Below are 16,521 nucleotides of genomic sequence, written 5' to 3'. Positions count from 1 at the left end.
AAATACTGTCAAGGCCCAGAAAAGTATGAAAGACATCGTCAAAATAGTCCATCTGCTATCAGTGGTACTTTTCTGAGCCTTGACAGTATTTACTTCAAAGTCAAAAGTCAAAGTCTGTTTCATTGTCAATTCTGCCACATGTACCGTACATACATACAGAGAACTGAAATTTCGTTACTCTCTTACCTCCCAGATAACACCAAGTACTAACAGTAGAACGCATAAATACAGATAAGTACAAATCAAATATATATATACACATATACACATACACAAACACAAAATGCAATTATTACAAATATACAAATAAGGACATGTAGAATAAAAATAAAAATGAAAATAAAATAATATGAAATGGATAAAGTGGCATAAGGCACATGGTAAATAGAGTGCAAACCAGTGAGACAGACAAACAAACAGTGCAGACTATAAATGGTAGTGCAAAGAGCTTATTGAGACTATTTTTTAAAGTGACGAAGAGCATTCTTTTTCAGACTGACAGAAGAGGTAGCTGAATGAGGTCAGTCCAATGCTTGTACAAAGTGACTGGTGCTGATCACAGTGTGTGTGTGTGTGTGTGTGTGTGTGGATGTGGGTGGTGGGGGGGGTCAGAGTTCAGTAGTGCGTGGGGTAAGAGAGGGGAGGGGGGGCAAGGACGGGAGGGAGTTCAGCTTCCTGACAGCCTGATGGATGAAGCTGTCTTTCAGTCTGTTGGTCCTGGCCTGAGACTCGCAGTCTCCTCCTGATGGTAGCAGACTGAAGAAGTAGTGTGTCGGGTGGGTGGGATCGCCTGCAATGCAGAGAGCTTTGCGGGTGAGACGGGTGCTGTAGATGTCCTGGAGGGAGGGGAGAGAGACACCAACGATCTTCTCAGCTGCTCTCACTATCCGTTGAAGGGACTTGCGGCAGGACGCGTTGCAGGCGCCATACCACACAGTGATGCAGCTAGTCAGGATGCTCTCGATGGTGCCTCTGTAGAAGGTGCACATGATGGCTTCTGAGTTTACGGAGGAAGTAGAGACGTTGTTGTGCTTTCTTGGCCAGTGCTGCAGTGTTGTTGGTCCAGGAGAGGTCCTCTGTGATGTGTACACCCAGGAACTTGGTGCTGCTCACTCTCTCCACGGTCGCACCATTGATGGTCAGAGGAGCATGCAGAGAGTGCATTCTCCTGAAGTCAACAACAATCTCCTTCGTCTTCTCCACATTCAGAGAGAGATTGTTGTCACTGCACCACCCGGCCAGGCGGCTCACCTCACTCCTGTAATTTGTCTCATCTCTGTTGCTAATGAGACCCACCACAGTCGTGTCATCCGCAAACTTAATGAAGAGGTTGGAGTTGTGCGATGGTGTGCAGTCGTGGGTCAGCAGAGTGAAGAGGAGGGGGCTCAGCACACATCCTTGGGGGGCCCCTGTGTTCAGTGTGATGGTGTTGGATGTGTTACTGCCGACCCGTACTGCCTGAGGTCTCCCGGTCAGAAAGTCCAACAGCCAGTTGCACAGCGACGTGCTGAGCCCCAGCTGGGCCAATTTATGAATGAGCTGATTTGGGATGATAGTGTTGAATGCTGAACTGAAGTCTATGAACAGCAATCTGACATACGTATCTTTTTTGTCCAGATGTGTGAGTGCTGGGTGGAGGGCAGTGGCGATGGCATCATCGGTCGAGCGGTTGGGCCGATATGCAAACTGGAATGGGTCCAGGGAGGGGGGGAGGACAGACTTGATGTGTTGCATGACTAGTCGTTCAAAGCACTTCATGAGAATGGGAGTGAGTGCTACTGGACGGTAGTCATTGAAACAGGATGGAGATGACTTCTTCGGGACTGGAATGATGGTGGTAGCTTTGAAGCATGTGGGGACAACAGCCTGACTCAGCGAGATGTTGAAAATGTCTGTGAAGACATCAGTGAGTTCCACTGCGCAATCTCTCAGTACACGCCCAGGAATGTTGTCAGGACCCGGAGCTTTGCGTGCATTGATCCTGCTGAGGGATCTCCTCACGCTGTCCGGGGACAGCGTCATCACCTGGTCGCCGGGAGGAGGTGGAGTCCTCTGTGCAGTGGTGCTGTTTTGTGCCTCAAAGCGAGCAAAGAAGGCATTCAGCTCGTTCAGCAGTGGGATGGTGTTGTCACAGGTCCGTGGTGGGGGCTTGTAGTCCGTAATGGTCTGAATCCCCTGCCACAGGCTCCGAGTGTCCCTGCTGTCGCTGAAGTGATGAGCTATCCTCCTGGAGTACTGTCTCTTGGCCTCTCTGATGCCGCGGGATAGGTTGGCCCTAGCTGTCTTCAGGCCCTCCTCGTCTCCAGCTCTAAAGGCAACGTTCCGAGCCTTCAGAAGTCTGTAGACCTCCCCTGTCAGCCACGGCTTCTGGTTGGCCCGGACAGTGATAGTCTTTGTGACCGTTACATCATCAATGCACTTGGTGATGTAGGCAGTGACAGTCTCCGAGTACTCTTGAAGGTTTGTAGTATTGTTGTTTGTGGCAACAATGGCAGTCAATGGGACAGTCACAAGCATCCCGGTTTTCATCCAAAATATCTTAAATTGTGTTCGGACGAACAAAGCTTTTACGGGTTTGGAACAACATGGGGGTAAGTGATTAATGACCAAATTTGCATTTTGGGGTGGAGTAACCCTTTAACAGGTCCTCTATCCCTATTGCTTCTCCAGTGAAAAAGTAACACTGCTGAGTCTGACATTGTTCAGCTCAGTTTATCTTAATCTTAAATGACTGCATTGATACACTTTATTAGTAATTTGTTAATATTTATGACCATGAGCTTTGTCATGAACACGAATTATACAAGTTAGAGCAAATATTTGTTACTGTAGTCTTTTATTGCATAAACATGTCCAGCACTGATTGGAAGTATTATGCATTCAGTTGCACAAAAAATTTTATGGGGCAAAAATGTACTCAATGACTTTATGTAGCTGCTTGTATATATGTGATGCTAAGTCGATTAAATCCTTTCCAAGTCTTGCATCTGTATCCTCTACACTGCTGTTCATACACTGTACAAAAATACTATCAGTCTTGGCTTGATCTCTGGAACCAAAGAGCAAAGGCTGCATGCTGATGAATGTAAAGTTGTACATCTGAGGGAGCCCATGATGAGCTGTCCGATTAAAACGGCTCCAAGAGAAAAGTGGAAGACCATTCTGAGTAGTGGGTCCATTCACAGCTTCGGCTGAAAACATCTGGGCCATGTGATAATCTGTAACCTAAATGCATGCAGCCTCCATTAGAACTGCACTATATCTTTACTAGTTTTTATGTAATAATAACACAGACCAAAATGACCTATTTCTGTACCTTAGTATCATAACAACCCCCTGGATGAGGTCGTCGGAGCCTCAGGTCATTTCGGCAGCAGATGGATTTACAAGGATGCTTCTTTGAATATGGGTCCTTTCTGTAATCTAATATGATAAAGTGCTACTGTTCATCAAAAAATGAGATTAACAAGAGAGCAGATTAGTTTGAAGAAACAGTTTTGAGTCATTTCCAAAAGAAAACCTAAACTCACCATTGTACCTCATAATGTACTTCAAGGTGTCCAGATTAGTGACTTTTCCCTGGTCCCTGCGGAAAATTTTAGCACGTGGACAGAGGTCATATGAGAAGTCTTCCCCGTACTTTTTCCACATCACACCATAACCACTCATTCGGTAAATGTCTGAGTGGAAAGGTATGTTGTAGGATGCCCAGTAACCTGTTGAGATGATTTGTAATGCATATGATCTTGTTAAATTCACCCTTCAGAGTGTGATTTTACTTCCTACTTCTTACATCCTCTCCAATTAATTTCCAGTGGACTGATCATACTACTTTTCTGGTTATGAAAATACTGTACTCCTCACCATGACGCAGCGCTTGTGACTGATCCGAGTACAACACCAAACCAGGAATCTGCTCCACAACAGTCAGACTCCAATCCTCAATCTGCTTTCCAAGTGAAACTCTTTTCAGATCCACCACCATATACTGGTTATTGTAGGTCCCTGACAAAATTAATTCAGAAAATAGTTGAAAATAAAAGCCATACCATATATATATATATATATATATATATATATATATATATATATATATATATTATATACACATTTGTACAGATTTCTTTATTCTGTGGAACACAAAAAATTATATTTTGAATATGTTGTTTTGGAGCCAATTGACCTTGATTATAAGGACAAAACAGTTGAAACATATATCTTACATATATGAAACATATATAACCAAATTATCTTCTTTTGTGTTCAGCTGAAGAATAAAATGCATGCTTCTTTTTTTTAAAGCATGAGGGTGAGAAATTTAATGCTACAGCATGCGATCACATTCTAGAGACCTGTATGCTTTCAGCTTGGTTTTACTCGTGAAAGACGACACCACAGAGCACTGCAAATACAGAACACAATTTTTGCATATAATTATCCACATTTGCCTTGTGCATCTCACCCGAATTGTGCTTGGAAAATATGTGGGCCCATTGCTTCCCTGTGCAGGCAAGCGCATGTGCTACACGCACCCTTTGCCAGGCAAGCAAAGCCTCTGGGGTCACCAGGGAGAACAGAGAGGAGTTGAACACGTTGTTTGTGGTTTGAGTTACAAACAACCCTGTTCCCAGCAAATAAAAATCATCCAGAGATGACAAGATCCCTGGAAATGATGCGAGAAACAGTTTTATAGTACTAAATTATTGTTAGTTTCAATTATAAAAGTGAAACATCTGCCTATAAATACCGGGGTAGCTGCTAAAGGACAGTCTGCTTGTGCCATTATGTTTATTTTTCAAGTCCCAGTGCTTGTAGATTCTCATGCTGGCAGCATAGGTGTACCAGCTGGAGTGACCAAGCAACAGATTCTCATAGCCAGGTAACATCTGCAGATAAAATGGGCAAAAACAAATGACAAAAGTTTGTTGGCGAATGGAACGAAGCCATTTCCATCACAGGCAACCCCATATATTCAGATTAGTGCTATTTTCAATGGCAAATTCCTATTACATTTGGTCCCAATCCAGAATATGTGATTACAGTCATGAGGTGAAGGCATCATTTTACCTCTAACCTTGATGAGAGCAGAGCAGTGACTCATGCCTGGCATTCTGAAGGAGTCAGAAGAAGAGTTGGAACGCCTTTTGAGAACTGGGATTAAATCTAGCAAATCCCCAATACCATTGAGGAACTGAACCGCAAACATGGACAGAGGCTGGGAGTTGAAATGCAAGTGTGGAGTTTCACTCATTAACACAAAATTAAAAACATATAGGCATCACTGTCAATGAATGAATAAAAAAAGAGATACTTAGGCCTTTTCAAATGTCTATATGAGTGTTATCAAATGCTCAGAATGAGATGCACAGTACATCTAAATAGATGCATGCACATTTCAGGTTTCCTGACCTTTTCCAGTCTACTTTTGGCCCAGTATGCTGCCCCAGCATGCAGTCCATCCATCTGAGCCACTAGAAGACCCACGTGATGCCACAAAGGATCAGTCTTCCCATTTAATTTTACTTGTGTTCTTGTCCATGAGTCTTGCACACTATTTTAAAGAGTGGAAGTTTAAAGACATATTTAATCATAGATTAGTATGCGTTTACGCAATACAAAATTCTAAGATTTTGAAAGTCTTCAAAACCTCTAAAATGTAAATACACTGCAAGTAGGTGTATTTGATCATGCCTGACATTATTTTAATTTTGGAATAGTGCAATCAAATTAGAAAATAAATGTCACTTACCTCATAAAGCATTTCAGAGGTTTCAAAACACTATTATTCTTTATCATCTGAGGATACATATTATAGTAATGGTTTATCATCTGTCTGTGAATAAAAAGTTATTGGGACGTTAATATACTGAAATGTTGTAGCCTATACTTTGGTTATTAATGCTATACTAATATAACACCCAGGGCAATGTATTTTAGTATACTAACAGACTCAGACGTATTTTCCCTAGTGAAAAAAATGTGTTTAATTGTATCGAATGTGCACTTCAAAAAATAGGTTAGTGTACTTCAGATCTTGAAAGTATATTAAAAAAAAAAAAAAAAAAAAAAAGTGCAGACTTTGTGTTTCTTATTTTTTTTTAAGTGCACTTAATAATAATGCCAAATTAAAAGTTTTCCTTTAAGTACATTTTAAATGCTGTCTTTTTATAATCTTGTGTCATGCTTTAAAGAAGTACATAAAAAAAAACAGACTAAATTAAGCCTGCCCTGACCCACCTCAGCTCCTAAAAAAGCATTTTTTAATGTTTGTGAATGGATTTATGCCAGATTTAAATGCTATAGACACCTAAATTCCACTTCAGACGCAATTCTGTGCCACCTTTGCAGTGTAAATTTGACAATATTTTTAAGTAAATTGTTTCTGTAATAAATCTAATCTCTTTAAAATTATACCAAAGTGTTTGTGTTTGTCAGTTTAACTTACGAGGCTGTAAGGTATCCTTCAAGGTACCCGGCCAAGAAATATGTGATTTCATCGTTCTCCTGGGATTGTCCATAACCAGCCTGCACTTCCAGCACTCCCCATCCAGAAACAGATAAACTATCATTGAAATAACCAAATGCATCTCCCTTCTCTTCCATTGCACCCTCTTTCAGCACCACAGACCTCTGAACAGCATCCCAATATAAGGTGGCTCTCTGAACATCTAGCGCACAGTGAGAAAAGATATCACACATCAATAAGCCTTAAATCTTTTATAATTTGATACATTTTTATATCATGATAGCGTCTCGGGAAACCCGCGTTTGTTGCAGCTCCAAATCCGTATTATTCATCAACTTTATACGTTATTCTTCTAATGTTATGAAAACATGCTAAAAGACATGCATGCCAAAAACACGACTTATTGAAAGAGTAAAGTTAGGACACTTACGCTGAGCCTTCACGAAGGTCGCCGTTAGGACGCACAAAACAAACCCCCGAGCAAAAAGATGCATATTTCACTTTAAATCAGAAGTTTACTTTCTGGATCTCATTAACGTATTGGCACACACTATATATTTTATAACCAAGCCTCTAGTCAAATATAATTTTGCAGAAGCTCAATACTCGGTGGCAGGTAATGACTGAAGAGCTACAGCGAATTTCCACCTGCTGTAAGTCTAAGGGCTGATTCGCATAGCGTTCTTATTTATATAGGCCTACAGTTAGCTTTCTGTCACCTGTTGGATCGCTAAGAAGAGTTTAAAAGATTTCCACCCCAGATGGGACTCGAACCCACAATCCCTGGCTTAGGAGGCCAGTGCCTTATCCATTAGGCCACTGGGGCTTGCGTCACGCATGCTCTAACGCGTGGCTTAGAAAGATACAATACAAATAAAAGTATGTCACGTATTAAATTTGTAATTTTTAAAGTTATATATTTGATTTAATACATCCTATCTAAAAAATCTCTGGTGTGTATAATTAATTATAACTTGCTATTCAGATAAACATTTACGTATTAACCGGTATTTCTGTTTCAGTACACTAATTTATTAATTATGTAATAAAATTACGATTTTTTTTACAACTGTTAGTGTATTCAGTACGAGTAGTAATGTCATAACAGTAAAAAAAAAATCATAACTGGACTTACCGTGCTTTTATTATGAAAGAATGGTACACCGGCACTTTCAAAGAACTGCCGCCTCCATGTGCCTCCTGTTGTGATGGTTTTTCTCTAGTCAGGCTAGTTATCGGCTGGCTTCTTTTAATATCTGTGCCGAGGTGTAAGGTAATATTCGTAGGTTTGAAATATCAATAAGATTAACATTTTTAGATTTAACTAATGTTGATGTGCTTGAAGGACTAGTGTAAAATACTGGTAAAGTTTGGTAGCTAATTCTCTGAGCTAGCCTGAAGGGTGTGATGCAATGATATTAGCATGCTAACTGTGTGAGACAACGTAAGCTCAGCAACATCTATTTCGAGTTTATCGAGCTGCAAGGTGCAACAGCTTGTTTCAAATGAACACTTTTCAACGTCAATCTTTTATTAACTTGTGTAGTGACAGGCTAGCATGTTGAGCTAATGTTACAGTCCTGTTAATAATGAATTAAAAAGTGAGGATGTAACACTGATGTAGTATAATAGAGTGGCATGTAATTATCTGTACGAGTAAATTCATATGCTCCCGACATCTATCCGTTTTTTAAGGTTTAGAGTGCTAGATTTTTGTGATACCTGTTAATGTTTTATTAACTTTATTAGTACGGAAAGCAATGGCCTTTGGAGATATTGCGCAGATTACAGAGGCTCTGGCCAAGACCCATGTGGGAGAAGTGGAATTAAGTTATAAGGGACGAGGGCTGAAGTTGGACAATGCTGAGTCAGGTGAGTAAATCGATCTGTTTGCATTTTCTGTGTGTTAATACATAAACCTCAACACTCATAATTTCCCCTCCTTTTCTGTGATGTTGCAGTGAAGGAGATGGTGCAGGAGATTGAACGGTGTCAAGGTCTGCAGTCTCTCAGATTAGAGGGAAACACATTGGGGGTTGACGCAGCACAGGCAATTGCAAAATCTCTTGAAGCGAAAAGGGAGTTGGAGGTAGTTTTAAATTGCCACTGGAAAATTTTCACTCTTTGACTTTGCTGTTTTTAATCTTTGCATTTTTATTTATTTATTTTTTTACTAAGCAATGCCATTGGAGTGACTTGTTCACGGGTCGCCTTCGCTCAGAAATTCCACCTGCTCTGGTAAAACGATATCCATCTCAAAACGCTCAGTTAAATGTATTTGCTGTGAGTAAAAAGCTTTTTGGATTTCCAACATTTTATTCAAATTTTCTAGAAATCTTTGGGCAATGCTTTGATGACATCCGGGGCCAGACTGACTCATCTGGACTTGAGCGACAATGCCTTCGGCCCTGATGGCGTAAAGGGAATTGAGAGCCTTCTGAAGAGCACTGTATGCTACACCTTACGTGAGCTCAGGCTTAATAATTGTGGCATGGGCATTGGAGGGGGAATGGTAAGTTTAGGCCGAGATCAAGTCGATGTAACCGGTTAAAAAAAATGCATCATCATTTGAGTGGTTATGATATGTTTAAAGATGTTTAAAAGCTTTAAAAATGTTTTAAACATGTTAATATTTTTGGAGCTCACTTAACAGATGGAGTATGTAGTTTTATTTTTTTATTATAATTTTTTTTTTAAAGGTCCTTGCTTCTGCTTTGACTGAATGTCACAAGCAGTCTAGTGCAGCTGGCTCCCCCCTGAGGTTAAAAGTCTTCATAGCTGGACGTAATCGGCTGGAGAATAATGGTGCCACTGCACTTGCCAAAGCATTTAAGGTATTAAGGCATAATGTTTTATAGAAATATATTTACACTATTGTTCAAAAGTTTAGGGTCAGTAACTTTTTTTAATTAATACTTTTATTTAGCGTAGATGTATTACATTGATCAAAAGTGACAGTAAAAAGTTTTACAAAGGATTTCGATTTCAAATAAATGTTGTTCTTTTAAACTTTCTTGGTGAATTCTTTCAGACAAAATTCTTAAAAAATGACATACTCTACTGCCATAAAATGTAAATATTCTACTGTATATTTAGCTTTGTTTGACTCTGTTCTTTTTTTTATAAACAGTTGTTGGGCAGTCTTGAGGAGGTCCATATGCCACAGAATGGAATCAACCATCCTGGTATCACTGCTTTAGCCACTGCCATAAAGCACAACCCAAACCTTCAGGTCCTCAACCTCAACGACAACACTTTTACTAAGAGAGGATCGATAGCCATGGCGGAGGTATTTTGAGCAACTCTGTATCAACTCTAATACTTAATATGATTAAAAGAGATGTTTATTAATGGCTGTCTGTGTGATTTCATCCATGTTTAGGCTATTAGGGACCTCCAGTGTCTTAAAGTCATCAATTTTGGGGACTGTTTGGTTCGCTCAGAAGGTGCGATTGCTATAGCAGGGACCCTTAGAGAGGGACTGCCATTCCTCAGGGTTAGTTGATGCATGATACCAGCATTGAATCTAGCTGACACACACAAACTCTTCCATTCAATGTTTGTAGATACTGTGAGCATTCTAAAATATTTGTTTTGTTTAGGAGCTGAATTTGTCATTTGGAGAGATTTGTGAGGCTGCAGCTGTGGTAGTTGCAAAGGCTGTTCAGGGCAAAGCTGATCTGGAGAAACTGGACCTCAATGGTAAAATAATAACATTTTGTTGTCACAGCATTTTATTACTATACAAGTATGCCTTCCCTCCCTCCCTCCCTAATCAATCCACTACTGGTGCCCTGTCTTTAAAAAAAGCCTCCTTTATAAATTATACTGTACTGAAACATTCTGCAAAAATGATCAAAATTAGACTGAAAGATTGAGAATCGTAAATGCGTTAGACCAGTGATTTAATAAAAAATAAATAAATTCAACCTTTTTGACTCATAGGCCTCTTGTTGTCCAGCACAATATTTAAAGGCTCCCCATATAAGGTTTTATGTATTTCTGTCGTAATTGACAAGCTGCTTGCTTTCAAACTTTTTATTAACAGAAATTGGTAGCTTTGATATTTTAAATTGACCATGATTAACTTTGTGATTAATATGCAATAATTGCATACTTCATTAATAAAAGTACACTTTATTAAGGCTGCAAAATGATTCAACGTGATTAATCACGTTCAAAATAAGAGTTTGTTTACATACTGTGTGTGTACACACATGTATATATTTAAAAAAAAAACATTTGTATGTATAAAATATATATATATATATATATATGAATCTAACATTTTCCTTAATATATACATGTATGTATATTTATACACAGTCATGGGCGACATTTCGGATGTAGCCTATGCATCAAAACAATGCGCTACTATATTGCGACGCATTGTCAATAAAGTGCAGTGAAGAATAACTTAAAGAGGTTGCCTGCGTTTACTAAACTGAGAAACTCTGACTCTTGCTGCTGATTTGAATGGCCATGCTTCGTGTTTAAGTGTCAGTTGATGACCTGGAAGTTTGGCCAGGATCGCTGGCCAAACTTCCAGCAAAGTATTAATCCAGAATCATTCCCGAAACTTTGTAGCATGTATGCATCCAAAAAATTTAAGTTTCTTTTGAATTCCGAATGAATTATATCATAGAAAACACACAAAGCGTGCTCCCTTTATTATCTCTAAAAGCATCACTCAAAGTTCATCACGATCTAATAAAGTTCGGTTATAATCGAGCTCTCTAAACTACACAAATCTCTTATTTACATCGTCTGCACTTCAGCTCTTTCAGCGGTGAGTGAAATCTGGAAACTCGAACATTTCTGATTGGCCATTGCGTTGAAGAATTCAACAGATATGTCTTTGATTGGCTACATTTCTCAACACTGCAAAAACACGTTAGATAGTTTGCCAGATCTTTAATTGCTTTTGCTTGTCGCCCATGCACATAGTAAATATACACCGTGCACAGTGCACACACATAGTATCTAAACAAACTTTTATTTTGAATGCGATTGATCGTTTTGCAGTCCTACGCTTTATTAACATTTATTTAATACTTTAATTCACATGCGTATCTTTCTGAACAAGCGTGGACTGGAGTTAGACTTCTGCCACAGTTCCATCGCCAGCAACCTTAGACCACCTCCTAAAAGCTGCGTGACAGCTTTTTTTTTTTTTTTAAATAGTGCTTCCGTTCCGTTGAATTCAGTTTGCTGTTAAAGTTGTTATTCTGTGTTAATTTGATCTTTTCTGGTTGCTTGTTTAGGAAATTGCTTTGGAGAGGAAGGCTGTGAGGCTCTTAGGGAAGTGATGGAGAGCATGGACATGGAACATCTGCTGGGCTCGCTCAGGTATTTATCTGGGTTGTATTGGTTGTTTCTTGTATAAATAAAATGCAAAATAATATTTTCCTGTATTTTAAATACTTTTACAACTAGATTAATAAAAGATGTGCTTAATGCAGTGATGATGAAGGAGAGCCTGAAGATGATGATGATAGTGATGATGAGGAAGATGAGGAAGAGGAAGATGATGATGAAGAAGAGGAGGAAGATGAAGAGGATACAGAGAAAAATGGTGTCAATGGAACAAAAGATGTCATTGAAGAAAAGGTGATCCAAGCAAACGCCCACATGCCTGAATGGACTGCTAAACATGTGTTTCTATTTTACATCAGATGAACAATTTGGAGTTTACCTGCATTGTCATTTCGCCACAGGAGGAGCCTCACTGCGGTTCTGAGCTCACGTCCTTCCTCATCTCCCCATCAGCTGAGAAACTGATCTCCCTTGGGGCCAAAAGAATCCAGCTCATTGAGCAGCAGGTACAGTGTTGATTTATAAGGTCCAGCTGTACATCAGGATGGTTTAACTTGTTCTCCAACCCCATGAAATCATTTCCTCTTTTTTTAGGTTGACGTCTCAGATGCTAGTAAGGTGTCCGAAGTTTTTCTCAAGATTTCATCAGTATACAAAGATGAGACAGAAGTAAAGCAAGCTATTTTTGAGAGCACTGGTATGAGTAACGTTCTTACTAGCATTTAAGTGAACATTTAAACGGACAGTTCACCCCAATATGAAAATTGTCATTTACTCACCCTCATGTTGTTCCAAACCTGTGACTAATCAGCTGTTCATCTTCTTGCCCAGATGCCCTGTTGAGGAAAGCCTTTTCCAACTCCCACTCTCAATCTTATAGTTTTCTCTTGTCACTGATAGTGAACCTGGGACTTTTAAAGGTACTATACGGTACTTGATGTGATGTGATGTTCAGTTCAGTTTGTATTTCATTTCCCCGCATTTTGTCAGTGTTGTTCATTACTGCGGCTTGCTTTTACAGAGTGAAGATAAGAAGATAAAGAAGGTAGCTGTACTGCCTGGACACTTACTTGCTTTGGAGCATGCAGCTGCACAGGAGTTTTTCCCAGCAGATCAGGCTGGAGTTCTGGAAGAATTTGTGTCACGGTTAGTTTGTGTTCAAAATATAATGTATATCTAGTTTTATTGATTTTTCATGACCACCTACAGTGGTGTGAAAAAAAAAAAAAAAAAAAAAAGCAAGCCCCTCCCTGTTTTGTTTTTTTGCAGATTTGTCACACTTGAATGATTCAGATCAAACAAATTTTTGTATTACACAAAGATAACCCGAGTAAATACAAAATGCAGTTTTGAAATAATGATTTCATTTATAAAGGGAAAAAAGCTGTCCAAACCTGCCTGGCCCTACATGAAAAAGTAATTGCCCCCTAAATCTAATAACTGGTTGTGCCACCCTTTGCAGCGATAACTGGCAATGAGTCTTTCACATTGCTGTGGAGGAATTTTGGCTTATTCTTCTTTGCAGAACTGTTTTAATTCAGCCTCATTGGAGGGTTTTCCAGCATGAATGGACTGTTTAAGGTCATGCCACAGCATCTCAATTGGATTTAAGTCTGGACTTTGACTTGTCCACTCCAAAACCTTAATTTTGTTTTTCTTGAGACATTCAGAGGTGGACTTACTGGTGTGTTTGGGATCATTGTCCTGCTGCATAACCCAAGTGCACTTGAGGTCACAAACTGACAACCAGACATTCACCTTCAGGATTTTCTGGTAGTGCGCAAAATTCATGATTCCATCAATTATGGCAAGTCATCCAAGTTCTGAAGCTGCAAAGCAGCCTCAGACCATCACACTACCACCACCATGTTTGACTGTTGGTATGATGTTCTTTTTATGAAATGCTGTGTTGGTTTTACGCCAGATGTAACGGGACACACACCTTCCAAAAAGTTCAACTTTTGTTGCATCAGTCCACAGAATATTTGCCCAAAAGTCTTGAGGATAATCAAGATATTTTTTGGCAAATGTGAGACGAGCCTTTGTGTTCTTTTTGGTCAGCAATGGCTTTTGCCTTGGAACTCTCCCATGTATGCTGTTTTTGCCCAGTCTCTTATTGTTGAATCATGAACACTGACCTTAATTCTGGGTAATTTTTTTTTTACCTCCTGGATGAGTCGTCTTTGTGCTCTTGGAGTAATTTTGGTAGGCCGGTCGCTCCTGGGAAGGTTCACCACCATTACAAGTTTTCATCATTTGTGGATAATGGCTCTGACCATGGTTCGCTGGAGTCCCAAAGCCTTAAAAATGGCTTTATAACCATATTCCAGACTGATACTTTTTACTTACTTAAAGTCATTTAGCAGACGCATTTATCTAAAGCGACTTACAAATAAGAAAAAGCAACTAAAACTAAAAGTTCAAACTCTATAAATACTATATATACACACATTTAAGAAAATGAAGACATTAAATAAAATTGACACATGCATACAACATTTCAAAACTACACATTTATATGAAAACAAAAAATAAAGCTTAACAACAAAAGGTATGAGTATAATAATGATTCAAACATAACACTAAGCCAAACACCAAAAAAATAAAAAACTAAGTATATGTACAGCCACAAACATACATACGTGTATATATATAAATAAATTCTATATATATATATATATATATAATTTCATTTCCATTTAGTATGTTGAAGTACTAAAATAACTCATTAAATAAAACTTAATCAAAAACCTATGCAGACATAATAAAAAAAAACTAATAAAATGACAACAACTGTAACTAAAATAGATAAATACAAATCAAACTGCATTAGTTTATCAGTAATCCTAAAAAATAACACTGTGCCAAACACATATGCTAAAAAAAACAGCAACAACTTACTTACACATAGTAAGGAATGTTTATAAAAACTGAAACAAGTAGTAGGAAAGAGGAGAAATAAAAAGCGATAATTTATTATATTCCTTGTCGGTTTCCCTGCCCTGGAGTCGCACGGTAGAGTCGATGGCCTTTACACTCTTCGGTCTTCACGCGAGGAGGCCTTCACACAACGGCTGCCACGGTAAACTAAGCTTTTTTATATCCGTCTAACAAAATACTAATCCAGTTCAGCTGAACACACTTTCCTGTTAATCACAACAAATGGCCAAGCAAGCACAGACACTGACAAGGGAGACCAAATGCGATTTCAGCACGTCTCCACACAGTAAACAAAACAAGCATTTCATGTCAACTGTTTTGTTTCTCATCTGTTCTTGAATTTCTTAAGATCGCGGCATGATGTGTTGCTCTTTAAGCATGCTTCACTTTGTCAGACAGGTTCTATTTAAGTGATTTCTTGATTCAACAGGTCTGGCAGTAATCAGGCCTGGGTTTGGCTAGTGAAATTTTACTCCACTTTCTAAAATAATGTTTAATCACTGTTCTTTAATGATTTAACAGGAGGGGGCAATTAATTTTTCATGTAGGGCCAGGTAGGTTTGGACAGCTTTTTTCCCTTAATAAATGAAATCATCATTTTGTATTTACTTTATCCTTGTGTAATATTAAAATTTGTTTGATGATCTGAATCTTTTAAGTGTGACACGTATGCAAAAAATAAAAAAACAGGAAGGGGGCAAAAACCTTTTCACGGCACTGTATGCACTCAGAATAAAAGGTAGAAAGCTACAGTATCACTGCTGCTTAAGGATATTACCTTAAGGTACAATAGCTAAAAAAATACATCTTTGTACCTCTTTTACCCCTAAATGTTAGCTTTTAAAATGGTACATATCAGTATCTTTGGAAAAGGTTACCACCCTATTGACAGTTTTGTACCTTTTTTCTGTGTACTATAACGATCTTAAGACATTGCATATATGTATTTGTTTGTTTTCCAGAAATGGTAAAGTCTTAGAATCCTGCTGCAATGCCAGAGATGCTCTCAAGACCACGTTGGTGAAAAGAACCATTGCTTAGTTCTTAACCCTCATTACTCATTATAGAGCCACTGAAATTACTTAATACGGGTCAAATTTAAAACAAAAAAACAAAACAAAAGTACACAAATACACGAAACTCTGTAAACTATTGATCTAGTTTATCTAAGTTCAGTCAATTCTGGATCCATTTTGGTAAAAGGTTGGCAAAGTACAGTGACGACTAGTGCCTCATGACAATTAACCCAAACCGAATTTCCTTACAGATCAACTGTAGACAGTTGGCTTTGAATAAGAGTGTTGTTCTTTTCTTCTCTTTTTAGAAATATTGCTTCTATTTTTATACATGGAAAGGGAAAAAAAAGGCACTGGATGATAATTAGGGCTTAATTATCGCTTAAACCTTAAATGATTGTAATGTTATAACTGATATTTCTGAACAATTGTCAATCCTTAAACTGTCACATTGACATGGAGCCATGAGCATGTTCACTCTTTTATTATAGATGTGCCATATTGTGAGATATTGATGGTGCAATTAAAACCAAAATCAGGTAGTATAAACCTTTGAGTCTTTGGATTGAAATGAAGAAGGCAGTGATAATGAAGTGGAAAAAATGTTTGGACGTTAGTAGGCTATTTAGTACTACAACTGGTATGCACTGAATATTGTTATATTTGCAACATTCCATTTTGTTGATATTAAACAGTTTTCTGTTCTTGGGAGAAAAATCATGTTGTCTGTGTTTCAGTGTAATATTCACCATTTTCAAATTTAAAGCAGTTTTGCATGCAGTT

The 16,521-nt window shown here is 38.6% G+C and overlaps 2 protein-coding genes and 1 non-coding gene across 5 annotated transcripts; 1 reads left to right on the top strand and 2 right to left on the bottom strand.

Annotated features, from left to right (window-relative positions):
* Positions 1-2,872: 2,872 nt before the first annotated feature.
* Positions 2,873-7,215, bottom strand: plbd1b (phospholipase B domain containing 1b). 2 transcript variants are annotated; one of them, XM_058794155.1, is made up of 11 exons: positions 6,897-7,215; positions 6,446-6,668; positions 5,750-5,833; positions 5,410-5,551; positions 5,075-5,215; positions 4,748-4,886; positions 4,463-4,663; positions 3,865-4,005; positions 3,531-3,716; positions 3,317-3,423; positions 2,873-3,225 (listed from the first exon to the last, which is right to left on the bottom strand). In XM_058794155.1, exons 1-11 carry the CDS (start codon positions 6,958-6,960, stop codon positions 2,899-2,901), a joined length of 1,755 nt encoding a protein of 584 aa, XP_058650138.1. In that variant the 5' UTR covers positions 6,961-7,215; the 3' UTR covers positions 2,873-2,898. The 2 variants fall into 2 exon arrangements, with proteins under 2 accessions (XP_058650138.1, XP_058650139.1); XM_058794156.1 differs by lacking the exon at positions 5,750-5,833.
* Positions 7,216-7,219: 4 nt separating this feature from the next.
* On the bottom strand, positions 7,220-7,292 carry trnar-ccu (transfer RNA arginine (anticodon CCU)). Its single transcript has one exon. It is a non-coding gene; the product is annotated as a tRNA-Arg (tRNA).
* Positions 7,293-7,629: 337 nt separating this feature from the next.
* Positions 7,630-16,460, top strand: rangap1b (Ran GTPase activating protein 1b). Of its 2 annotated transcripts, none has more exons than XM_058794238.1 (16): positions 7,630-7,739; positions 8,216-8,338; positions 8,428-8,555; positions 8,645-8,704; positions 8,799-8,978; positions 9,166-9,300; positions 9,597-9,755; positions 9,849-9,962; positions 10,069-10,168; positions 11,731-11,815; positions 11,929-12,076; positions 12,184-12,288; positions 12,377-12,479; positions 12,614-12,702; positions 12,804-12,928; positions 15,685-16,460. In XM_058794238.1, exons 2-16 carry the CDS (start codon positions 8,227-8,229, stop codon positions 15,761-15,763), a joined length of 1,722 nt encoding a protein of 573 aa, XP_058650221.1. In that variant the 5' UTR covers positions 7,630-7,739; positions 8,216-8,226; the 3' UTR covers positions 15,764-16,460. The 2 variants fall into 2 exon arrangements, with proteins under 2 accessions (XP_058650221.1, XP_058650222.1); XM_058794239.1 differs by lacking the exon at positions 7,630-7,739 and adding an exon at positions 7,764-7,952.
* Positions 16,461-16,521: the final 61 nt, after the last annotated feature.

The sequence above is a fragment of the Onychostoma macrolepis genome, chromosome 12, assembly GCF_012432095.1.
Source record: "Onychostoma macrolepis isolate SWU-2019 chromosome 12, ASM1243209v1, whole genome shotgun sequence".
In the NCBI taxonomy this organism is placed as follows: Eukaryota; Metazoa; Chordata; class Actinopteri; order Cypriniformes; family Cyprinidae; genus Onychostoma; species Onychostoma macrolepis.
The sequence above is the reverse complement of the archived record's forward strand: the minus strand, read 5'-3'. Positions and strand labels throughout refer to the sequence as shown.